This window comes from Artibeus jamaicensis, unplaced genomic scaffold (assembly GCF_021234435.1).
Source record: "Artibeus jamaicensis isolate MK-2021 breed Jamaican fruit bat unplaced genomic scaffold, CSHL_Jam_final scaffold_474, whole genome shotgun sequence".
Lineage (NCBI taxonomy): Eukaryota > Metazoa > Chordata > Mammalia > Chiroptera > Phyllostomidae > Artibeus > Artibeus jamaicensis.
The window spans coordinates 47,932,290-47,958,831 of NW_026522046.1; the positions used below are offsets into that span (position 1 = coordinate 47,932,290).

The window sequence follows — 26,542 nt, forward strand, 5'->3', positions numbered from 1 at the left end:
CACGCCACGGTCAATGGATCCTCCCTGAAACTCTCTGGGGGGCACATGAGTGGCTCGGGCAATTACATTCTTCCCTCTACTTGTGTGCAGATTTGAAATTTGCCACAATACTAAGTTATTAATGTATGGTTCTACAGTACATTAAAAAAAGAAAAGCTTCGAAAACTTACCACCAAAAGGTGCTGGAAACTGAGCCATGGTTCTGCTCCTTTCACCTTGCTAATTGACGCCTGCAATTGAAACGCAACAGTTAGGTTCCTGAAAACTTCGCGCCTGCGCACTTACAAACACACTCACACACTGTGTCTTCAGTGATCAGTAGACTGACACCAGAGCTAGGGTCCAGCACTACACAGGAAAGTTACAATAAGGGGCCCAGTCATTCAATCACTCATTCTCTGCACAGTTTCTTAGTGCCAGTCGGCACTGGGAATGTTGATGGAAGACACTGTGGCAACAAGAAGCTTTCAGTCTGGTGAGTGATGCCATTAGCCCAGAACTGCCTATTATATCACCAATATTGCATTTGTTACTTTTAAATACAGTCATACCTCAGTACTTGTCAGCTTCAAAGTTTGTCAAACCCTGCACTTGTCACATTTCAACAAGAAAAAAATGTTTCGGCACTCAGCCCTTGCTCAGGATTCGTCACACTTGCTAGAACTTACAGGAGTCACAATACTGCCCCACCAGAGAACATGCTTCATCGTTGGGAGTGCATCAGTTCTGGCACACGTCACGAGTCCCGGAAGGAATTACTGACTGGTAACGGGGTCCCGCTGTGTACCTTTTCCTTCACCATCTGCACGTACTAGTCGATCTGTTTGGTGGTTAATGAGCACTAACAATTCGCTGCACAGGGTACCAGGTGATTGGCCTTATCTGTTTTCATGGTCATCAATCACAGCCCTGGAAGGCAGGTTCTACCATTGCCGTCCCCATAGTACAGATGAGGAACATGAGGATCAGAGAGGTGAGGTGGTCAGAGCAATACCACACGTTTGGTGGCCAAGTTGGATTTGAGCAAGGACAGCAAACTCTACGGCCCACATTCCCCCATGAAAAACCCTGTCTGCGTTGCAGCCCCATAAACAATCCGTATTGCACTGTCTGCCCAGAACATCCAACCCAAAACCTGGTCCTGGCAGGTGGGTCAGCTGACTGGAGAGTCATCCCAGGCACCAAGAGGCTGTGGGTTCAATCCCCACTCAGGGCACTAACAGGAGGCAACTGATTGGTGTTTCTCTCTCACACTGGTATTTCTATCTTTCTCTCCCTTCCGCTCTAAAATTAATAAACACATCCTCAGGTGAGGATTAAACACACACACGCCATCCCCCACCCCAAGTGCCACAAAACCCCCACCAGGTATTCTGTGTTCAGGTACAGCCAACGTGGAGCCAAGCCGGTCCTCTTCCTCAACTAAAAAGTCCACACTAACTAAATAGTTTTCCTTATACTTAACACAGTAAACGCGCAATAGTTAAAAATAAATACCACGCCCTGGCTGGCGAGGCTCAGTGCACTGAGTCCCGATCTGAGAACCGAAAGGGCAGCACTTTGATTCCTGGTCAGCGCACACGCCTGGGTTGCGGGCCAGGTCCCCATCTGGGGCGTGTGAGAGGCAACCAATCGATGTTTCTCTCCCTCTCTTTTTGCCTCCTTTCCCCTCTAAAAGTAAATAAAATCTCTTTTAAAAATGAATACCAAATAATCACAGATTTAAAATTTAGGGGCGGAGGAAGTATTGGGGGGAAAACGGAGACAACTGTACCTGAACAACAAAAAAATTTGTTTAAATAAATGTTAATACAAAAAATAAAGATAAAATAATATTTTGCTGTGCTTAGATTTTAAAAATGGCACTTCCTTGCCCTAATACTTCGTAATTTCATCTACCTATCTATCCATGAAATTGTTTTCCAACTACGATATTTTAAAATTTCCCAAAGCTTCCCTGTTCTCCACTCTCCGGTGCCGTCCCCACCCCCACCCACAGGCACAATGTCTTTTACTCTTCTGGTTCTTTTTTCCATTTTGCTCTTTAGCTTTTTGCCGTTCCTGGCATCACTTGATTCCTTTCCTGGTCTGTTGGCAGAGTGGGTCTCTCTCTCTCATTGGAGGCCTTCTTCCCCCCCCCCCCCCCCCGCGTAATCCCTGGGGACCCTTCACACCTAACAGAAGCAGCACTAAACAGGTGCTTGGATGCTGCGCCCAGGCGGCAGGTGTGCCGGCGGACCGGCTTCTCCGCACGGGGACCGGGCACACCCTGTCGCCTTCCACTGGAGGCCACCACACACCGGTATGCAGAGGGTTTCTCAGCGAAGCTGCTCAGTTTTGCCAGAGAGAAAAAGTCCGGGGGCGGGGGACCCGCCATGTGCAGCTGCTGGCTTCCAGGGTGGGGTGGGGAGAAGGGAGGTGACAGACATCACAAAAAGTACAGAGGACCCTAAAGAACATAAATGTGAAAATCCTTCACAAAATATTACACATGGAATCTCACTAATAAATAGGAACGATAATAAGACATTAATAGTGGGTTTACCTCAGAAGTGCAAGTTTAGTTTAACATTTGAAAATCACTTAATCTAATTTACCTTATTAACAGAAACAAGCAGGAAACCCAGGAGATCATTTCAATAAATGTGGGGGAAAAGCTCTTAACAAAAACCCTACAGCAGCAATAATGAAAATTCTCAGAGAACTAGGATTAATAAGAAACTTCCTCAAACGGCCACTTTCTCAAACGTGACATTTTGAAATGCTGAGATAATTGGAAAAAAACTTTTTTTTCACTTTCGAGTCTAAGCATTAGTATATTTAATATACTCCCATTCTTCTCACTTATGATCAGGTCACCAATTATATTTAGAGCTCACTTGACAACAAGCCTTTATGCTGCTCAGACAGACGCTCTCCCCAAAGTCCTGCTCCCTTGCCTGGGACCAGTGTCCCTTCCCATGGACAGCACAGTGCTGCAGTGATCCCACATGTCACACAACAGGCTCAGGTCAGTGGTTTTTATCTCCTCATGAAAGCCTTTAAATTCTCCTGAAAGAGCTGATTTTTAAGTCCTTATCTCACTCAAATGACGTCTCTTTTTTTATTGGTACAATAAGATTTTTTAATATGCAGAGAGGATGAATAAATTTTGTTTTATACAACATGAGAGCAACAAATCTTACTGTAAACACAAGAGCAATATTAGATACATTCCTTTACTGATTTTTTAAAAATGTGTCAATTAAAAAAAAAGCCCTGGCTGGTGTGGCTCAGTGGATTGAGTGGGGGCTGTGGACCAAAGGGTCACAGGTTTGATTCCCAGTCAGAGCACATGCCTGGGTTGTGGGCCAGGTCCCCAGTGGGGGACATGTGAGAGGCAACCGCACACTGATGTTTCTCTCCTTCTCTTTCTCCCTCCCTTCCCCTCTCCAAAATCTAATAAATAAAATATTTAAAGAAAATAAAACGTGTCAATAACTTCAGTGAACTCTTACGACCTGGGGAACATTTCCCTCCAATCACCACCTCAGAGCGTCTGTGAGAAGTCCGTGCCCTCATGTCAGTGTCAGAGCCACTGAGTGGAGGACTTTGTTTGGTCCCTGTCGCCTCCGGAGGATGAGCAGGACAAGGCGCACCCACTGCACACACAGTCCCCGCCCCACTTAACCTGTCAACTCGGCCCGCCCCGCCCCCCCACTGGGGGAGGAGACCTTTTCACCCTATTGAGTATGTTGCTTCTCCACCAGGAGATACTTCTTTGCATCATCTGCATTAATTAACATACTGGGCTTATCACAGCAGGGCAGAAAGAGCAACCATTTTAAGCGCCTTGTTCTTCAACAACTTTTAACTTCAGCTGCTTAAGAATTATCAAGCCACCACTGTCAACAAAACACCTTTTCCTATTAAATTGTTTTTCTTTATATAAATTTTTAAAGGATTATTTAATGAATAGTATTACCTGGAATCAAATTACATCTTAAAGGTCTACTCCCAGAATCAGAGGTAACGGCCTACGCTTCACCAAATGAAACAGTCGGCCTCAGGGAGGACTCAACTGGCACCATCTTGGCTACTGAGTTTACAGTGAACTCACAGAACTCGACAGCAAAATAACAAGTACTACAACTAAAAACAAGCAAAGGACCTGAATGGATATTTTTCAAAATAAGACATAGAAATGGCCAACAGGTCCATGAAAAGATGTTGAACATCACTAATACAAAACCACAGTGAGATGTCACCTCACAGCTGTTTGGATGGCTATTATCAAAAGGACAAGAGGCAGCAGCTCCCTCGCCACCAGGTGAGGACACAGTGAGAAGGCAGCCACCTCTAAGCCAGGAGGAGGGCTCTCACCAGGACCCATTTGTGATGGCAACCTGACCTTGGACTTCCAGCCTCCAGAACTATGGGAAATAAATCAATGTTTGTTAAGTTCGTTTTAAAAAGGCAAGAGATAACAAATGCAAGAATGTGGAGTGAAGAAAACCCCTGTGCATTATTGGAGGGAATGTAAATTGGTACAATCACAATGGAAACCAGCATGGAAGTTCCTCAAAAAATGAAAACAGACAGCATGTTTCCAAGGACTGTACTGGTTGAAGCCACGGGATCTCCAACAGCACGAGAGAGGCCTCCTGGAGAGACCCTGACAGCTCAGGGCGGCGGAACACCTGCGGTGGCCACTTGCCTTTCCTATACTTTAAAGGACAAGGAGCCCTGGCCGGTGTGACTTGACTGGAGTGCCATCCAGTACACCAAAGAGTTAAGGGTTCAACCCCAAGTCAGGTCACATATGGGAAGCAACCAATCAATGTTTCTCACATTGATATGTCTCTCTCTCTCTCTCTAATCTATAAACATTAAAAAAATGAAAACAGAACTACCATACTATCCAGCAGTCTCACTGCTGAGTATGTATCCAAAGGAAACGAAATCTCTGTTCGAAGAGGTGAATGAACTCCCGTGTTCACTGCAGCACCAGTCACAACAGCCAAGACGTGGAAACAACTAAGTGTGTGTTAACGGATAGACATGTAAAGAAAACGTGGCATACACATGCAACGTGGCCAATAGGAAAGGAACAAAATGCTGCTTTTTGTGACACGGATGAATCCAGAGGACGTTTTGCTAAATAAGCCAGATGCAGAAAGATAAATACTATATAATTTCACTTACATGTGGAATATAAAAAAGTTGAACTTGTAGAACCAGAAAGTAAAATAGTATTTGCCAGGGGCTGAGGGTGGAGGGAATGAGGAGAGGCTGCTCCTAAGAGAGAAACGTTCAGCTGTAAGAGGAGTAAGTTCTGGTGACCTCATGGACAGCATGGTGACGACAGTTAATACTACTATGCCATATACTTGAAACTGGCTTAGGAGACGAGATCTTAAGTGATCTCACCAGACACACACACACACACACACACACACACACACACACACACACACAAACTATGTGAGGTGTGGATGTGTGAAGTAGCTTGATCGCGGTAATCATTTCACAATGTGCACATATAGTAAGTCATCACGCTGTGCAACCTACATATATACAGCTTCTGTCGATTACACGTCAATAATGCCGGGGAACAAAAGGAGTTTACAAATCAACAGGGGATAGAAATACTCATCAAGAATCTCTGCACGTGTGTGTCTACATGTGTACCCAGAGAGCCATAGCACCAAATAATGTAAATATGTAAGCAACAAATCATAAAAACTTTATTAAATGCTAATACATTTGAGCTATAGTAGCCAATTCAACCCTACTAACAAACCTATGAGCTAAATAATGTTACTCTTGTATCTTACAGATGCGGAAGCTAAGGCACCAGCTGGCACAGTCACTGAATGGTAGAAGAGGATGTCAGTGTTTCAGGGTTAAGAACTCCACGGAACACTCATGAAATAGTCAGCCTGGTAAACCAACCAGGGTGGAGCTGGGGGTCGGGGGAGTGAGAGGATACTGTTCCCAGCAATAAAAGCCCTGGAAAACAAAGGAGAAAAAGAGAACCAAGTTTGTTTGTTTGAAGTGCCACAGCAGACCACAGAGGAAGTTGAATGGGGGAAATAAGCTTGAGCATTTTGCCATGTAAGTCCCAAGAGCTTTTACTTCTTATACAAAAAAAGGCAAAGCTTCCTTAAGTAAGCAATTATCAAATGAAGTTGGAAGTCATAGATATATGCAGGGCACGTGCACATGGAACGGAAAGCCCAGAGCAGTAAAAAGAAAAGAATAAAACAAAAATGAAGGGAGTGAAGGCAGAAGTTCCACCCCGGTGACAGGACTTCAACAGGGCGAGGTAGCCCCTACACTAAATCAGAGACACAGGAACCTGCCTAGGGCAGAGCAGAGAAGGGCACTCCATCCAGGGCCCTGGCCCAGCTGCCTGGGAAGCAGCAGGGAGGCAGGACCACCGCCCCAGGAGGGTGGAAAGAGCAGCAGCAATGAGCTGAGGCAACGCTCCAGGGAGGGGGCCCGTGGGGGAGCTAATTTGGAGTTCTTACAGGCAGAGAAGGCAGCCAGCCACCAGCTTGGTATTTAAATTTCCTTTTAGTCTTTTCCCTATAAATATACAATTGTGTCCCTCTTTTGCACACTTCATGCTATAATACATACTTTCCCCAACTTCTTAAAACCTTTCATAAACATTAATTTTTAGAGTAGGGCAAATACTTCTCTATTTATATATTTTAAAAAATACAGAAAAACACACATACTAAATACTGAGCAATAAAGAGACAGGAAAATAGTAGTACTTTTTAAATGTCTGGATAAATGTTAGGAGCTTTAAGCCAAAAGCTAGAATATGTCTCAGAAGTCTTTAATCTTCCTTCACATCAGTCTCAGAAAGAAGAGCTAAATACAGAAAACTAAAGCAATGTTGATACTTAATTTCAGCACTTACATTAAAATCCCAAATGTTGATATATTTAAAGACCTCTAAAAATGTATATTTATAAATTAGGAACACCATCCTAAAAACAGTGTTTATTAAAATATCATTTTCCATGATAAAAACTATGTTGAAACAAACCTCCTGATTTCTCATATTTTGCTATCGTAAAGGAAGATTATTTCAAAAAAAAAAAAAGAAATGAGATCCAAAAAACCAAAATAAAACCAATACATGTATAGTCAGTATCTAGCATATAACAAATAATGAATTTAGCAATTAAGGGGAAAATTTATCATGAAGATGAAAACTTCTAAACTCTAAACTACTGCCATAATTTAAAACTTTTAACTTTATATTAAGTAATTAAACTATTTGGAACATCTTTAAAAACAGGTATATCATACTAATTCTTTTAAATTTCCTATAGTTTTGAAGTTTTTCTAATTTTTTTAATCAAGGGGAAAGGCATATATAAAACAAGTACACAAGACGAAATAAGGGAATTCAAAAATATAATCACTTAAAGAAAAAAAGAATCTTCACAACTAGGCAATTCAAAAAGTTAGCAGGTTTCTAATACACCAAAACAGGGCTAGTTTAGGACTGGACCTAAACTAGGACCTAAAAAACAAGAGATTGTGAACGTCATTTAATCATTGGACTGTCCACACCCCACAGGCCTGTGTTGCTGGACGTAGAACGCTTGGTCTCAACATTTAGAACGTGCTCCTGGCAGAAAAGGTGTTTTGTCCATACACCCAGATCACACTCTCCCAATATTCAGACTAATGTATTTATTTGAAATAGATTCTTATGGTACTACGGTACTAAACTTTAAATTCACTTCTTATAAATATTTTTTTAAATTTTATTTTAAAGTTGCTCACAAGGTTTAGTTTGAGGTTAAAGGGCCTAGAGAACAGGAAGACACAGACTAGAAAAACTTAAGTTTCTAGAAATTTGACATCAATAAAACACTGAGGAGAAAGAAAGGAACAGAAATGTGAAAACGAGAAGAAAATAAAAATACAAGTATGCATATATTATAAGCATCCTAAAAGATATAAAAATGTCCTCAGGAACACCAAAATAAAGCACAGTCTAGTCAAATCATGATACAGTCTGATGTTTCAGAGCTGCGAGAGCCTGGATTCAGGTGTTATTCTACCTATTACACCTCTGATCTAGAACAAAAAAATTAAAAATCACCGAAAACCCCACTACTGTCCCCATAGCTTCTCCTTTTGGAGGCCTCTATGCCTCTAAAAATTCAAAATTAGAAAATCTTAAAAAGATGGAAGGAAATCTCTTATTTCAGAAGACGTCTGAAGGGAACAGAAGCAAGCAAAAGTCCCGCGAGGGGCACACAAGGGTGGGACGCACACGACACCCTTCTGAAACACAAACGGCGCTGAAAGCCAAGCAGCGCGTGGCCGGAGGAACTGATGAATCCAAACACACACTCACCTGGCCAATGTCGAACGGCCACGTCTGAAGTCACTGGCCCCAGCGGCTTCTACGCACGCTGCTGTGAGAAGTGGGACACCGTGACCTGCGAGGGATGTGCAGCCTGTTCGTAAGTGAGACTGTTAAATGGCAGGAAGGGTAAAGAACTCAAAAAGAGAGAGAACCTTGTGACTAAGTTCGAAGACACTGTCAATGTTCTGTCTGAAAAACTAATGAACAACTACATTCAAACTGTCCTCAAAAGAAGAGAACAGGCATTCCTCCCAGATTTGGGTTGCTGGGGGAGGGGGGTGGCAGGGGACAGAGGAGAGGAGGAGCCCAGTCAGGAATGACCAGTGGTTGAGCAGTCACTGTCAGGCCCAGCCATCAGCACGTCACTTGGCAACACTCAGTGGCATTTCAGAGGACTTGTCCATTTACTCCTGCTTACTTTCCACAAAGACAAATGCCAGAATGTCTATTTCTACGGCTCAGTATGCAGATTTTAACTTCAGTTACTATTTGCAATAGGAAAGAGACTTCCTCAGAGAGCGGTAACAGTAAAACATAGTTACGAAGCTGAAAAATCAGGAACAAAAAACCAAAAAGATAGGGAAAGAAATTTCTGCTTTAAAGAGATAAATGGAAATTAACCAGCCCCTCTTTGAAGCTTATTTCCTTCGACTAACTGCACAGTAACACCTGAAAGTCACTAACTAGATTTGCCTAACTCACTTAAGCAGTCACATTCTAACATACTACAGCTGCAGGTGGGATAATCATTCCTAAGATTCAATAAAACAAATGGGAGATTTTATTTCTTCTGGAAGGTTCCATTTTCAAGAAGGTTATTAAGAATAAAACATTATTGCAAGTACTAAAAGCTGAAAAGTAATTCCTGGAAAGTGCAGATAACCCCAAACCAAGTACAAAAACAACAACTTTATGAATCTCTGAGTGGGACATGGGCGTTTCAGATCAAATTTTTTTAAATATAAAACATGGAATTTAAAAATTATCAGCCAAATTAACGATGAAATGGTATAAACTTAACCTATTTCAGTTCACAGACTTCCAGTACCTTCTCAAATAGAAAGTTTTAAGTGATCAAAAAGTTAAAATTTCGCCGGCAACTGAAAGCACTTAGTTTGTCACACACACACATACACAGTGTCCTGAACTGGGCGAGGGGAGAACTTACGTCAGCTGTGTCATGTGGATTTGCATGGCCACTAAAAAGAGAGATGACCTGAAGATTTTCTTCCAAATAAAAACTGGATTTTTAAAAATGATTTGGATACTCCTTTTAAAAATATTTTATTTATCCATTTCCAGAGAGAGAGGGGAAGGGAGGGAGAGGGAGAGAAGCACGATGTGGGACAGAAACATCCCTCTTTTCCTTCTCTCCCGCCCCCAACTGGGGATCTGGCCCACAACCCAGGCACGTGCCCCGACTGGGAATTGAACCAGCGACCTTTGGTTCACAAGCTGGGGCTCAATCCACTGAGCCGCACCAGCTGGGGCAAAAGTAGATTTTGAACACATTACAAGGCACATGCACACTCAAAGGCAAACAAAATAAGCTATAGCTCAAGATCAAATGTAGCCCAAGAACTGATATCACACTGCATCTGACATCAACACAATGTAGTATTTTCTACTAACCCCTTTACCTCTGGGCAATTAACTTCTACCCCTCTAAATACAGCCAGCAACCAAGCCTGAGGAATAGCACCTACCAGTTCACCTACAGGAACAGTGAGTGGTTGAGGCTGGCAGAGAGTTTTAGACAAAGCCTTCAGCTTTAGAAAAGAAGTCAATCTATGCAGAAAGCACCAAGTGTGCAAAATGAAACTGCAGCACTGAAAAGAACAAGAACGCAAGAAGTTCTCCTGCCAGATTCTGAAGTTTGCTTCAACAAAACAGTGTAACAGCTGCAACTGGAGAAACTAAATGAGTCTGTCCATCTTAGTAAAAGAAGAGATGAAACATACACATGCTGTATAAAAAACAACCATGTGCTAGCACTCCGAAAATGTTCTACATTTGAATAATTCATTAAAATAAATCTGCTACATGCAAGTCTTGATAGCAAACACACAGCTGAGAACCCAGCAAACATTTCACATCTTTGACATCGTCACAGACGTAGTGCCACAACCGACAGCAATGGCAATCAGACCCTTCTGTCCAGGACAACTGACTCCTGATGCAGGTGGAAAATGCAAGGGAGATTTGTTTTAATCTCTTAGAATCTTTGATAAGGACTATCAAGTGTCCCCGGACCAGGAGGTAAAGGACATCTACATAGCTATGTATTGATCATTTGATCCACTATAGTTGATGCTGGCTGCCTCCTGCTACAGCTACAGATTATTTACCAACTGTAAGGAATGGGGGGTGGGGGGAGTCCAAGGGGAGAGCCTTGCTGTCCCAGAGTGTCATGAATGAGAGCAAAGGACAATGCAGTCATTAACAAAAACCCACTGCACTCTGCTAGGTGACCTGGAGGACTTCTATGCAGAACAAAATTTATCACCACTAAGAAGTTTCTGGACTAAAAAAAAAAAACATTCAATAACATTAGCATTACTAAAACACCAAGCAGACTGCAGCCAACAAGAAAACCAAAACATTTTGGAAGGCAACAGATACAGGATTTAAATCTTTAATTTCACTTCACTTGTCTGAGATACGTTGGAAATATATTTAAGCCTGGGGGCAGGGGAGGGGGAAGGAGCTGAAAAGAATCCCGGCCATCGTTTACTGAGGACTTCACTCAATTCCTTTAAGTAGATACGGCCGTACCATTAAAATTCAGAACGGAAGCTTGGAGGTTTCTGTTAAAAATCACAAATATACTGTAAGCTGGAATGAAAGTGAAAAAGAAGAAAGTCCCAGATTCTCTCAATTTGGTATTTTCTTTAAAAAGGTTCAACTTATACTATACAAACTTTGCAGAAGCCAGCTTTTAGACTCAATATGTGGACTGTGCTTCATTTATCCAGAATTCTGATCCGGGCACAGGCACACGCTTAAAGGGGCCAGTATTTAGTCTCCATGTTGTGAAATACAGAGGAGCTATTAAGTTTCACAATTCCAAAAAATTCAGAAGGTGTTTTGGAAAGGTAACTACTGCTACTGAAGGGAAGTAGAGTTAATTCATTTAATATGTAGTACTTCACTGATTAATATTCATCTGGATGTGGACAGTATAAAACTAACCTTTTATTCCCTCTCTGACAAAGAAAGCTTTTATTTCCTTTATATCCCAACTTTTGAAATGAATCTTACAAAGTTTTTGACAAAGGGAAATCTTACTAGGGAATTTGAACCAATTACTTAAGGTCAATCCAACTTGGAAAGCGGGCCACAAAGGAATGATGTAAGACCTCAAAATAAGTAAGTTTATTATTGTGGATTTCCAGTATTATAATGTGCAGCAATGAGCGGCCTCTCTCACACTGCCGTGGGACAGCAAACTGCCACAACTCCTCTGGAAAGCAATGCGACAAGATATGTACCAAGAGTCAGAAAAATTTTCTTTACCCATGTGCCTAATAATTCAACTCCTGGGAGTCCGCCCTAAGAAAATAATAAAAAATACAAAGATACATGTCCAAAGATGTTCACTGTGATTTTATTTTCAACAATTAAAAACTGAAATAATCTTAAATGTTCAAAAGGCTGGGAATAGCTAAGTAAATATGCTATACCCATACAATGAGGTATGTGACAATTAAAAATGCTTATCAAAAGAATAGAACTTTATATAAGACATTATGTCTACCACCTTTTTGTTTTGAAAAATACACTGAAAGAAAATATACCAAAACATTAAAACTTGTGAAAGTGTTATAAATACTAGCAGTAACATTGAAAACTTGTACAGTGATTCAGTTACTACTTTCATGTACACAGTATGGAAGGAGGTCATCTAGCAACCTTCCTCCCCACCACGAAAGCCCAGAGCTCCCAACCTGAGCCAGAGAACAAGCCACTCTGCAGATCACTAGCAATGAGTGTGATCGAAATTGGGAGTTGTATATAAAGACATAGAACAGCATACTAGACTAAAGAACAGCATGAAGGACATGAGCAAAGGGCCAATAACAGGACCAAATGCATGCAAGGACTAGTCAGTAACTCTGAATGGCAAAGGGATGAGAAGACAGAAGAAATGCCGTGGCTGTAAGGGGCCGGGAACCCAGCAGTGGGACTAACTCCAAAATGTCTTGTGATCTAAAGAACCTTACCTTGTGCTAAAGAGGTCTTCCTCTTACTTTCAAAGATTTTTTATTTTTAGAGAGAGGAGAAGGGAGGGAGAAAGAGATGGAGAGAAACATCAATGTGTGGTTGCCTCTGGAGTGGCCCCTACTGGGGACCTTGCCGGCAATCCAGCCATGTGCCCTGACTGGAAACTGAATCTGTGACCCTTTGGTTTGCAGCCCGATGCTCAATCCACTGAGCCACACTAGCCAGGGCAGTTTGAATGTTTCTTATGTTGACAATCTAAAATTCTAATTTTTATATTTTCTTCCTTCTATAGCTGTATTTCAATGAGGCAGAAATCCAACTGAAAAATGTTACTCTGCTAAATATACATAAAAATCAGAACTGTTTGTAGCTAAATAGTCACACTAACACTCTGAAGTTCTAATAAAACTGCCAACATTTAAATGTCACTCTGTATTGCAACCTGAGCATGTTGCGCCATGGAAATCATGGGCTTCGCAACAGCACTGACTGCAGCCAGACCACAGAGGCAGACTTCCACTGATTCTCACTATGGGTCAGCAACAATTAATTGAGCCATCAGAGGCTGGGCACACGGTCCAGGAGATGAGATCCAGACTTCCAGGTCCAGCAAATGTCCAGCTCTGGTACTCACTGGCTGGGGGCCTTATGGGAGCTGCTCAGACTATTTCTAAGCTTAAGATTCTTTATCTATCAAATGTAGACCATAATTGCACCTAACTTGGAAAGCTTATAATGACAAAGTCTCTCTCTATGAACAAACTTCAGTCGGGTTCTGAGCCCTCTTCCCACCTAGACCTTGGTCTTGGCCCCCAGTCCTGTCTTCAGCCTTCCTAGCCCAGTTTCAGCAAGAATCCTGACAAGTCAGTTTAGGGAGAAGCCCCATGCCCCTGATAATAGGGCAAAAAGCCACCCCTCTCTGAGCTGGCTGGACCCCATAAAGCACAACTGACCCTGAGCCTTTACTGGAAGTGCCCTGAGGGCTCAACAGGACACACCAGACCACGAGACTGGACTGACCCTGCACCCAAAGGCAGCACCAACAGAAGCTGCAGCCCAAGGAAAACACCAGGCACTAGGACCGCCCCTCACCTGATACACACTCACGGCCCCCACACTCAGGGCTGGGCTGGTGCGTTTCTCTCCCTGAGCTCTCTCACAGCCCTAGTCACTGACCACCCTAACACCTGCTATCTAACCTTACTCAGTATCTGATCAAGTTCCTCATCCCTAACCTTTGACGTGTGAGTCCTTGGCCTGCCTGCCCCTAAATCCTGTTAGATCAGTCTAGCAGTTTGCCATCCACGGACCTCTTAGCTCTATTCCTGGTCTATAAACTCCTACTTCTTATCGTGTTCAGAGTTGAGGCGGACCTCTCTCCTCTACTGCAGCAGTCTTGATTAAAGTCTTCCTTATTATTTTAACAAGTGTCGGAATAATTTTTTTCTTTAACAGCAAGAAGAATTCAATGAGTTTTCCTATAAGTAAAACACTCAAAACAGTGTCTTGTGGATTTCCTCTCCTTCTCTTGTTCCTTTGCATGCTCTAAACTTAGAACTAGACCCATTGTAAACTGTTTGTTTACCCTGTTTCTTGGACAAGACTTTTCCCTTAAGAGCAAGGACTTATTTCTACATTTCCAGCATCTATTACATGGTTTGACCCATTAAAGGCACAGAAACAGCCCTGGCCAGTGTAGCTCAGTTGCTCACAGCATCATCCTGTAGCCAAAGGGTGGCAGGTTCGATCCTATGGAGAGTACAGGAGGCAATCAATTGATGAGTCTCTCACATAGCGGTCTTTCTCTCCCTTCCTATCTTTCTAGAAGCAATGAAAAAAATGTCCTCAGGTGAGGATAAAAAGAAAATAATTTTTTTAAAAGGCACAAAACCAATGTGTGCTGTATAAATGGGTTTTTAGGATGAAAAGAGGAAGGAAGTGCTCAGATGTCCACACAATCACCCTTCCACCCTCAGCAGTCACCTGCACAAATGGAGAACTAATCAAGCAGTCCTTTCCCAGGCGGATTCCTGCTACTTGGTAGTCCTACAAATGCTCAGGAACCAAATTCAATTCTCCACAGCAGCAAATACGAGAGCAAACAACAAATCATGATTTTCACCCCTGGCTGGTGTAGCTCAGTGGATTGAGCGCGGGCCTGCGAACCAGACAAGCACGGTTCGATTCCCAATCAGGGCACATTCCTGGGTTGCAGGCCAGTTCCCTGCAGGCCAGATCCCAGCAGGGGACGCACAAAAGGCAACCATACATTGATGTTTCTCTCCCTCTCTCCTTCCCTCCCCTCTAAAGATAAACAAATAAAATCTTAAAAAAAAAAAAAGAATGTATGTTTAAAAAAAAAAAAATCATGATTTTCAAAGTTGATTATGGCCCCCAAAATATTCCAAGGAATTCGACAGAAACAAACTAGTTTCCTAAACATAACAGTATTATATTAGCCATGTAGTCTGAAAATTATCTGGAGTTCTGACAAAATACATAAAACACAGTCCAACTAATGAAGCTGATGCTTAAACATGTCTTTTCAAAAATAAAAGCTACAAATTAAAATAGGCAATCATATGCCACAAATTTGCTATTTTAGAAGCAACAATCAAAATGCTTAGGTGTAGGTTCCTCTTTATTTGCACACAGCACAAGTTTTATTTATTTAGTTGGCCTATTTATTTAGTTGGCCTTAAAGTCAAACAAATTCAGCTTAACATCAGAGGCTTCCTTGTTTATTTTATTTACTTAATACCGAAGTACATTATTACTGTTGGTTAAGGACCTTTTATAAGCAAGACAGTTGTCACAGAATGCAAATTCCAGTTGTATGATGACAAACATTTTGCAATCCACAGACAGCTGTCCCTACCTACACATCTGGGATGCTGTCCCAATCAAGTCATCTCATTTGTTCATAAAAATAATAAAGAAGACCACCCTGAGAGAAGAAAATGCTGCCCCCTGAAACACTACTACCCCAAACCCTTAAGCCCCAAGTTCTATAAATTGGAAGCATCAACACTTAAATACACGACGAATCATCTCATTATGTGAAGAGCTCGTGCCTATATGCATTCCAATGAGGCTGGAAAACTCTTTAACTACTAAGCTGAAATCTCTTCAACCTAGCCAAGTACAAGGTTAACAAAATATTGTTAGGACTAAAAGGAAATGAATATTCTGCAAAATATACATGATGCGTGCCCTAATTTTTTTTAAACAACGCAACCCTCACCAGATAAAGAAAACAGTTTCGCCCATAAACACACAGTGGGAGCCCAGAGAAACCGCTGTCTGCTGACCCAGCTCTCATCTCAGACCCGGTCCTTCTAATTCCTGCCGTTTAAAGTGAGGATCTCATTCTGACTTTAACAGACAGCGCTAATCTTCCCTGCCCTAGTCAGCCAAGTAGACCCTCCGTCCTGAAACTGAAGACATAAAACACCGGCAGTAGAAATTAGACAAAAATTGAGTTCAAGACTGCCAGGCAACAGGCAAACTGACTCAGACTGCCCAGTCACAGAGAGTGAAACGTGTCACTGTCAACAGTAACTCAACCCTGAAAGTGGAGAGGCCAGAGGATGCGCAGGTGAGCGCTCCGCACGGATCAACGGCCTTGCCATTAACTTGGCCTCCGACCCAGACTGGAGGCTGCACACTAAAAATAGGACACAAGAATGCTTTTATAGTGTCCCAGCCACTAAAAACGTTGGGGACAAATTCAAAACGCATCGGAAACTGTACCAAGAAAAGACAAAAAGCAGTATGTTTCTAGTGTCAAAACCACTAATCAAGAAAAATGAGATGTTAATAACACCTTGCTTTTAAATAGCACCAACCTGTGAAGCAGCTCAAATATTTTTGCAAATTAAAAAACTCTAATTATAATACTTCTAGCTATACTTTTGTGAAATTGGTGAAACATAAATACAATTACTTCTGTTCAGCTACTGAAGAAAAACAGACACACACCACACTACAGATCAGATTCCTGCACGACCCGGCACTCAGCACCCCACACGCAACCCAGCGGCCTCTCACCCCATAAACTAACAGAGCAGAACATGGAAGTGACCCCCACAGCTTTCTGTGTTCAAGAACTCGACTCTAAGAATTGACAATTAAGGCAAAATCAGCTTTAGTTTCAATAGAAAACACATCATTCTACTTAATCTGATGAATCTACTTTTAATTTATTTTTTGAATCTACTTTTTAGAAGCAAATCAAGAAACTGTTATGATTATTAAAGCCACTTGAAATTTATAAACCATAGAGAAAAGTTAAAATTCTATTTCTCACGCCTACCAATATTAGCTGACAACTTTATGACTCTTTCAAAGAGCAAAAGGAAAGCAACTTGAGGTACAAGGTCAAAGTATACAAAAAGACACATTGGCCTGGGAAACCAATCAGTTTAACAATGAAGGATGAGTCAACCAACACTTGCAGATCCCAGGTACATGAAAGAAAATTTTATTTTGACTCAAAATAGGAATTAAATTGTCCCACTGATGGCTAGGAAAAAAGGTCACCTTTAAGTGTTTTATATGTGCTTTTTAAGAGCTATTCCAATGAAGCAACTTTAAAAGCTACTATATTATTACAGAATGAAGGGGCACTTCCTAAATATACCCAATGTATCTAACTTCTTCTCAATGCGAGCTCTTGGTGAAATACTTCTTTCTTGCCTTCAATACTATTTAGATAAGGCACAGCCAAAGCAGTTACAGGATGAGTAAACCTGAACTTGCTACAGGACTTTCCAAACAGATAAGAACTTAAAAACCTAGCAAACACACCCTTATTTGAAAAACAAGAGAAACTTGAAAAAAGTACCCAGTGAAAATGTGAGCTCCTTTCTTAACAGGTAAGCTCTTCAATGCAGTCTGTCTCCTTATAAATTCTATTCAGTCCGTAGTGCCTGTGCCAATGCCAAGAGGGAAAATGGTTTCTACCGCCACAATCAAAAGCAACCCACTTGAATGAAATGATATGATGGCCACAATCTGCTTCAAATGAATCCAGCACTGGGGCTGGAGGAGCAGAGGAGACAAGACCGCTGAGAGGTAAGGGTTACTGAAGCTGGGACACAGATCCGGTTCTCAGGATTCGCAACTCCCCCCACTAGTTCTGTAGAGTTTGAAATTTTTCAAACTAAAAGGTTAAATAGAGAAAGAGAAGAAAGCTAGTTTTAGAACATTAAATGCCTCTCAAATAGCCTATTTCTGTAGGCTACCAGATCAGAAGAGTTTCTTCACTGAGAATTCAAAAGGAATATAGAATTTTAAAAATTCTTTACAGATATAAAATAACTAGGATGATTCTACAGTTTTTCTATTGTTCTCACAGAAGTAAAAGCCTAAATTAAGAAATTACCTGTCTCTAGATTAATATGATCTCTCCTTTATATGTCATTGCAATTAAACCTAATTTTAAAAAAATAACTTCTTTTTTCTTTTCCTGGTAACAGATACTCTTTCTGAAATAATTAAAGGAAATTATGGGATACCCTAGGGAGACTGTTTCTACCCTAAAACCCGGGTTTTAAATAAAGTTGAGCAAATTTTCAACTATCTTTTACATCAGTTTCAAAAGGATAATATTGGATTGAACTAAATTAAGCTAACTTTTAACATATTCTTACAATATTAATAAATATTCTCCTAAATCATGCTATTCCATATTTGAGAAATTTCATTTTTTAAAATGTATTTTATTGATTATGTCATTACAGTTGTTCTATTTCCCTACTTCATTCCCCTCCACCATCCCCCCTTTAGTTTATGACCACGTGTCTCAAGTTCTTTGGATTCTGTATTTCCCATACTATTCTTGCCCTCCCCCTATTTTCTACCTACCGTCTATGCTACTTATTTTCTGTACCTTCTCCCCCCTTCTCCTCCTCCCACTCCCCTGTTGCTAACCCTCCACATGATCTTCATTTCTGCTCCTGATCTAGCTGTCCTCTTAGTTTGCTTTTGTTTTAGGCGTGGTTGTTAATAACTGTGAGTTTTCTGTCCTTTCATTGTTCATATTTTTATCTTCTTTTTCTTAGACAAGGCCCTTTAACATTTCATATAATAAGGGCTTGGTGATGATGAACTCCTTGAATTTGGTCTTATCTGAGAAGCACTTTATCTGTCCTTCCATTCTAAATGAAAACTTTGCTGGATAGAGCAATCTTGGTTGTAGGTCTTTGGATTTCATGACTTGGAATACTTCCTTCCAGCACCTTCTTGCCTGTAAGGTCTCTTTTGAGAAATCAGCTAACAGTCTCATGGGAACTCCTTTGTAGGTGACTGTCCCCTTAGCTCTTGCTGCTTCTAGAATTCTCTCCTTCATTTTAATCTTGGCTAATGTAATGATGATGTGCCTTGGTGTGTTCCTTCTTGGGTCCAACTTCTTTGGGACTCTCTGAGCTGATGATTAATGACACAAAAGAACAAGGCACAGTGAACTCAGACAATGGGTTTCTTACAAAAGATCACTTGCTAACTAAAATGTAAGGCTTTTTTTTTTAGTTAGCAACCTCAGATAAAGGGGGCACTCAGTGCAGGTTCAAGCAGGGACCAGGTTGAGTATATCAGTCACAAAAAGATAATAAAACTAAAATCAACTTATCAACTTCTTGACATTGAGATCATTCAAAAGACTGCAAACTCCAAGATACAAAAAGTGATGTCTTGAGTAAAAGAACAAAAGACCAAGTGAAAAAAAAAAGACTGATTTCCCAGGGGCTGATGATCTAGTCTGAGAAGCACCTCGACACCTTATTTTTCAGGCCTGTGGTCCACCTTTCATCATCCCTTGTTCATTTCCATTCTGATGGTGACGGAAGGCATAAGCATAAGGTGTAACTGCTTTGACTGAGTGAACATACGAAGGAATAAAGTAATGAAGCGACAATGAGAACAAGAGAAAGTCAGAATTAGCCTTATAATACTCATCTGTGTCATCTATGACCCTTTCCATTGTTCTCGTACAACCTTGTAAGTTAAGCAAGAAAGACTGCAAAAGGAAGAAAAATATGTGATTACAATGACTATAAACACGGACAATATTAAAAAATTGTTAAGGACAAAAAAAGGAAGCAGAAATACAGTGGAATATACAATAAACAGTGTCAGTAGTTGTCCTGAGTAGCCAGATAGAAGATGAGCTTTCCTTTGCTTGTATTTAATGCACATTTTTCAATTTTTCTATAATGAAGATGTAAACCATTAAGAAAAACAATTTTTATATGGAAAAAATGACCAAGAAAGCATTTTCATTATACATATTAAGGTGCAATTTATAGGAACTACTCTATAAAACTGTTTCAAACTAAGCTACAGAAGACAATACCAACAATTAAAATAACTGTTTTCTTTCTACTCTTAGTTTTGCCCCTTACTCCAACATTTATTAAGCAGCTTCATGTACCAGATCCATGGTCCCAAGATCCTCAAAATGGTAATTAAAGATATAACTAGTAAATTCTCATGATCAAGGTGCTTGAGAACAGAGGTATAAATCATCCTGCCCCCAACTCTAAGTACCCCTCAAAAAACCCAGAAACCTTCCGTAAGGTCACTACATCCAAAAATGCACTGCAACAAAGAGTATTATTGTGAAAACACCTGCTGCCCTTCTCTCACCAGATCCTGCTCGACCTGCCCATCCCCGCAGGAGAATACACTTCTTGCCCACTGAGGCCATGCTTGACCGTGACACTTGCTTTGGCCAGTGAAGGATGAGCAGCAGTGGCACATGCCACTCGAAGAGCAGAAGCAGCACTCAGAGCCACTGGGAGATCTAGCATGGCTGTTTTCCCACATCCATCCTGGGTCCCAGAATAAAGCCCACAAAGGGCAATGATCTGAGAAATAAACTTTTTCGTTGTAAACAAGAGAGATTTGTCAGTTGTTACTGCAGCATAATTTAGCAAAAGCCAACTGATCCACGTTCCCTTGTCTGAACTTCGATACTGTCAAGAATACCACTCACCAATGGCCAGAAGGGAGGAGAAGTGAGGTAGCTCTTCCCTAGCCGTACCCACTCTGCAGATTACAACTGAATCTTGTGAGAGGCAGTCGCCCGCCCAGTGCTTGTTTGGTTTCGCTGGGCTCCTGTGCAGACGGGTCTGCTGCACTCGTGTCTTCTCACTGAGCCCTCAGTCACAGATAAAATCCCCTTCCTGGAAGGAAACCTTCAAACAGTGGCGCCAGTGGAGATATTCCACGGGACACAAGAGAACAAGCAATGACCAGAGGAATGGAATCTACCACTTTCCTTTGAAATAAATTAACTGTAACAATTATTATATTGTACTCCTGAAACTAATATTGGTTAAAACTTAATACACAGTAGAGATGAGTCTCTAATTAACGGAGCAGCCTAAAACTAAAATACCGAAATTGTCACAGGGCAACTGTCACAGAAATCAGTTACTATTTACAGCAGCAACCAGGTACACATCACGGTACCATGCAGTGAGCTGAAAAAGGGGCAGAGAAGGCACAAACTGGAGTGTTCACACTTTGGTGGGCAACGAGGAACACAAATACAGTGCAATATGAAGAGGTCAAGGGCAACACACATTCATATGCATGAATAACACACCTGGCACATAAACAGCTACACAATAAAGCTGTAAAGATGCTTTGGCTTGGAAAGGTCTGAGGTGTGCAGACCAAAGTGGGGATGGCACCAAGCATCTTGGACCACGCTGATTCTGAACAACCTCTGAGTGGGTGCCCGAGAAGATCTGTCTAGTAGGTGCCTAGCTGACCATCTACTGGATTTTGCTGTGTATAATGTGTTCCCGTGTATAGTGCGTACCCACATTTTTGGCCCAAACTTTCAGGAAAAAAATCTTTTGTTTTAACTTTTTAATTCAATTTTTATTGATTTATATTTAGATACTTGTTTTTTTGTATTGAAAGGAATTTTTGCATTTACTTTTTAGCATATGGTACAAGAAATTTTATGTAACAAGTAATTACAAAACACAAGAACAGATACAAGGTATTTCAGGTATTACTCATGTATGGTGCACACCCTCATTCTTCCCTCAAAAGTTTTGGCAAAAAAGTGCACCTTATGGAGCTGGAAACACAACAGACTTGCTCAGCTCCACCCTCCTTTCCCCTCATTCCCAGGACCAGCCCCTGGAGGCTTCTCAGAAACCCCAGTGCTCCTCAGACTGAAACTTAATGTTTACCTCCAACTTGTTCCCTACATTTGCCTACTGTTTGCATAGTGTGACCAAGTAATTATATTTTAAGAAAATGTAAATAGCATATGCTCACTAGAATAAAATTTGCTCACACTGGAATGTATTTGTTTGCTCATACTAAAACAAATTACAGATGATTTAAGGAATCTAGTGAAAAAATGAAATAATGAAAGTGTGCTACAAGAAAATGTGGGTTCATATTTATAAAATCTTAGAGTGAGAGAGGACTTTCTCATGACGAAAGCCCTTAGAAATGAAAAACAGTGGATGGGGAAAAAGGGAGGCCTTAAATAATCCTATAAAAGAAAAACACAAGAGGCTGTGGCCGGGCAGCTCAGTTGGTGGGAGCGTCTTCCCTGGTAGGTTGCAGGCCTGCCATGGACGAGTAATTTTTTTTTAAGCAAATGAAAAACTGGGAATAAATTTCTGGAATTTATGACATAAGAAATTCCTATCTCTAGGTGTAAGGAGCTCACATAAATTAAGAAAAAAGAAAATGTGACAAGGACAAAGGCGAAAATACAAAAGATAAATATAAATGAGCGATTAAGACATGAAAAGAAGGGCTAAACTTCTTATAAGCAAAGAAACTGAATTAAAACAAGGAGATTTTTCACCTATCAAGCCAGTAAATATTAAAAGAGCAACAAGTGTAGACTTGGAGCCTGGGCAATAATCACTAAGCCCTTCTGGAGACAACTCGGTAAAATATATCAACAGCTTTAGATTTTACATGCTCTTTGTTCTACCAAGTCTACTTCAGGGAATTCACCCTAAGGGTGGGGAATGGGGATTGTGGGTTTTTAAAAAAGTGTATCAACAGGTATACCAGGCCTGTCCAGAAAAAGCACAACTATTGTTAATAGAACAAGAATGGTTTACATGACATCAGTGTAACCTGGCAGCCAAGGAGAGTGGACTGGAATGTGCGTGTGTGAACAATGACGACTTCACTGTACTAGTCAGTGGGGGTGGTAGATGCCACTGAGTGAGCATGCGCACTGTGGCCATCGCATTCAAAATGACTGAGTAGAGCAATGAACCTGTATCAAATTTTGCATTAAGCTTGAACATTCATCCACATAAACTATTCTGATGATTCAGAAGGCCACGGCAATGGGCCACTGGTGATTGGCAGCTTCATCACGCCAATGCGTCTGCTCTGATCACATCTAGTGCAGAATTGTTGTGAAATATCAAATCACCCAAGTAACTCAGCCCCACTAAATAAATCCCAGATTCCACACCCTGAGACTTCTGGCTTTTCCCAAAACTAAAATCACCCTGGCTGATTTTGAGCCCTGGCTGGTGTGGCTCAGTGGACTAAGTGCCAGCCCTCGAACCAAAGGGTCACTGGTTCAATTCCCAGTCAGGGCGCATGCCTGGGTTGTGCTCCAGGTCCCCAGTAGGGGGGTGGGGCGTGAGAGGCAACTATATATTGATATTTTTTCTCTTCCTCTCTCCCTCCCTTCCCTCTAAAAATAAATAAGTAAAATCTTTTTAAAAATAGAAAGAAAGAAAATCACCTTTGAAAGGGAATAGATTTCTGACCATCAATGAGATTAAGGAAAGACGACAGGATGTATTGGGAAAACTGTGTGAGGTCCAAGGTGCCTACTTTGAAGGAGACTAAAGTGTCACTGTCCTATGTACAATGTTTCTTGTATCTTGTATCTTCTTCAATAATGTCTTTCTCATATCACATGTCTGGATACATGGACAGGCCTCATGTTCATATAAAGAGATACAAAGTGCAGGAAGTTAACAGCAGTTAACATAAGGACTGAGTGTTCTTTATGATCTTTTCCTTTCATTCTTTTGGACCCATACTGTCTGATTATAAAACTTCATTGGGGGAACAAATAAAAACAAAGGTCCTATGCATAAATGAGATCTTGAATGGAAATTAACAATAAGTTAACAAAGGATATCTCCAAGTAGTGAAATATAATTCAGGGAAACTTTTCCTGTCTTCTGGAACAGAAATTTTTCTGGACTTATGACACTTTCCACTATGAATATGCATTACTCTTAAGTTTTAAAGAAGGGAAAATACACTCATTCTTAAATCAGCCGTTTCCAATTCTCTTTTGTTATCTTTAACCACCACTACCACGATCTCACAGTACTTTCAAAGTTTATGCTTGTGTTTTTCTTCTCTTCATGCTCCCAAACCAGCTTTTCTTGATAATTCTCATATCCTCAGAAAGCACAAGGGGCCTGCCCCAAAACAGGCCGGGCCCCCACTCTCTCTCCACGTCATTTCCCTCTAGTCGACTTCAACACCTTAACCTGCGGTGCTCTCAGAGTCCGTTCCAGACCCGCAGCCCCACCGCACACAGGGAGCTCGTCAGCAGTGTAATGAAGTTCAGGGCCCCATCCCGGACTTACAGAATGGGGCGGACAGAGGGGGTCCTTCCAGTAACCTGTTTTATCACAACCCTCCAGGTAATTCGGATGCTAAAGTTTGAGAACCGATGGTTCAGCCTCTCAGTTTTAGGCCTTCAGAATCCAGAAACTCTCCTAAAAACAATCAAATCATTTTTCAAATTACATTTTTCAAAATTCCAATCCTAACACATGAAATTATTCAAGGGGACTGTACTACAAAACAGCTGAAAACAAATTGCAGGGGTAAAAAAAAAAAGGATCAACAATGAAAGAGCCCTGGCTGGTGTAGCTCAGTGGATTGAGCACAGGCCTGCGAACCACGGGATCGCGGTTCAATTCCCAGTCAGGGCATATTCCTGGGTTGCAGACTGGTCCCCTGCAGGCCAGTTCCCAGCAGGGGACGCACGAAAGGCAACCATACACTGATGTTTCTCTCCCTCTCTCCTTCTCATCTAAAGATAAATAAATAAATATAAATAAAATCTTAATTTAAAAAAAGTTTACTTATAAAAAAAAAACAAACAATGAAAGAAAACCTTATTTGTACCAGTGGGTCCTGGAGCCATCTCTTGGAGCCTTCCACAGTCTCGGAGGTAAACAGATCTGGTTTTAAGGAACACATGAAACACAAACTCATCCAATACTCACGTCTAAAGCAGGGCTGCACAAGCAGTCGACCAGACTCCGGAGTTATAGCACCACTCAAGCCATAGCTAGAACAAATACAATCGAATGTGCTAAAAGCTTCAGAAGTAACTTTACTTCAACTAATAAATAATTCCACATGGGGCAAGATGTTTTGAGATTTAATATGGTAATTAACCTACTTATTGACTTGTGATGAAGGTATATACCATGATAAAGTAAAATGAAGTTTATTCGCAGTCCAACAGAAGAAAAGTTTTGCCCCAGTCATTTGTTTAATGGATTAATGACCCAGGCACTGAGCTAATTCTAAAGACACAGGAGTCCAAGATAAGATCCCCTTCCTGCCCTCGGAAACCTGCAGTCCTCCAGGAGAGGGCGGAGGCCAGGTAGGGGATCCACCTGCGGCCCAGGGCAGGAACTTCAGTGCATTATCTCTAAGACTTGTTAGAGATGAGAACACAGAGTAAGTCCAGACTCTCCCCACCCTAAGTCAGACCTGTTTCCTCATGTTAGCGCCACTTTTAATGCTAGAAAGAGACAGGAGTATGGATTTGTTTGTATGTAACATGAGACTGTGCTAACCTTACAATCAAATAAAGAATAAAAATGATTTGTTACAAGAAAAAGAGACAGATCAATCAGTTAAAATCAAGCAGAATCAAGCCAAAGTAAAAAAAAAAAGTAGTTTATAAATGACCCCACTTTTTAAATGGGAAAAATCATCTACAGGAGAACAACAAAAAAAGGCAAGATGTTGAAAATATTAGTACAGTGTATATTGGGTGGTGAGATGACAGGCAATTATTCTTTTGTTTGAAATTTTTCATTATGTAAGTTATTTTTTAAATGATCATCCAACATTAAAAAACTTTTAACCCAGCCAAGATCCCATCAATTAGAGTTATGTCACGCCCTGTGGGTGACTGAAGGTACGTCCGGCTGCCGTGTTCACTGCGGGGCACCACCGGCATCTAACGGGACACTCTGAGCAGTCCCATACAAGGAACGGTCTTGCGATTTCGAATGTCTCTCTAGACTTTCACGTGGGGGAAAAAAAATCCACTTATAATGATCTGAACCTAAAAACAAATTCCATTTTACACACAAATACAAAGGATTTTTTAAAAGCTTTTACTGTACACGCGATTTTCTGGGAGTATAATTCAAGAGAAGATTGTTCCGAGTCTTCCCAAAAGTCATTCACGCTTTCAGACAAACCCTACACACACTTACTTGTACCTACTGCATTTGCAGTGCAGCAAACATCTCACCCCCGTCTTCTGGGGTCGGCAAGACAGAGCTCCAACATACTCGCGGAGTACAAATTACTCTGATTTCTTGTTTATTAAAAAAGCTAGGGCACCACGCTGGTATTTTTGAAATGACTGATGAGGTTCACTTCAGGAGAAGAAAGGAGGCGTCACAGGAAGGGAGTGTGGGTGTGGCAGGGAGCCGCCTGCTGCAAGGACAGAGGACCAGGACGCAGGACGCCCGCGGTGGGTGGGAATCCAGAGGCCCTCCGCTGGGCCAGACGGTCAAGAGACCTGCCAAAATGCTAAGCAGTGCCACTTCCTCACTTCAGTTGTTTTGATATTTATTTTCATTAAAAAGTTATTTATGCTAACTTCAGAGTTTATTATTCATTTTTATGAATTAATAAAAAGCATAA

General features: G+C 41.2%; 1 protein-coding gene and 1 non-coding gene across 8 annotated transcripts in view; one reads left to right on the forward strand and one right to left on the reverse strand.

Annotated features, from left to right (window-relative positions):
• The window catches only part of ITSN1 (intersectin 1), a 169,997-nt gene that overhangs the window by 121,894 nt on the left and 21,561 nt on the right, over nt 1-26,542 (reverse strand). For 6 of the 7 annotated variants that reach the window (XM_053657689.1, XM_037127146.2, XM_053657685.1 and 3 more), the window contains one exon: nt 171-230. In XM_053657689.1, the coding sequence (XP_053513664.1) occupies nt 171-198 (28 nt within the window). In that variant the 5' untranslated portion in view covers nt 199-230. Of the gene's footprint in view, nt 1-170; nt 231-24,225; nt 24,444-26,542 lie in introns of those variants that run through there. The other variant, XM_053657686.1, reaches the window with a different exon arrangement.
• On the forward strand, nt 4,579-4,709 carry LOC119035768 (small nucleolar RNA SNORA44). The gene has a single exon (XR_005079869.2). It is a non-coding gene; the product is annotated as a small nucleolar RNA SNORA44 (small nucleolar RNA).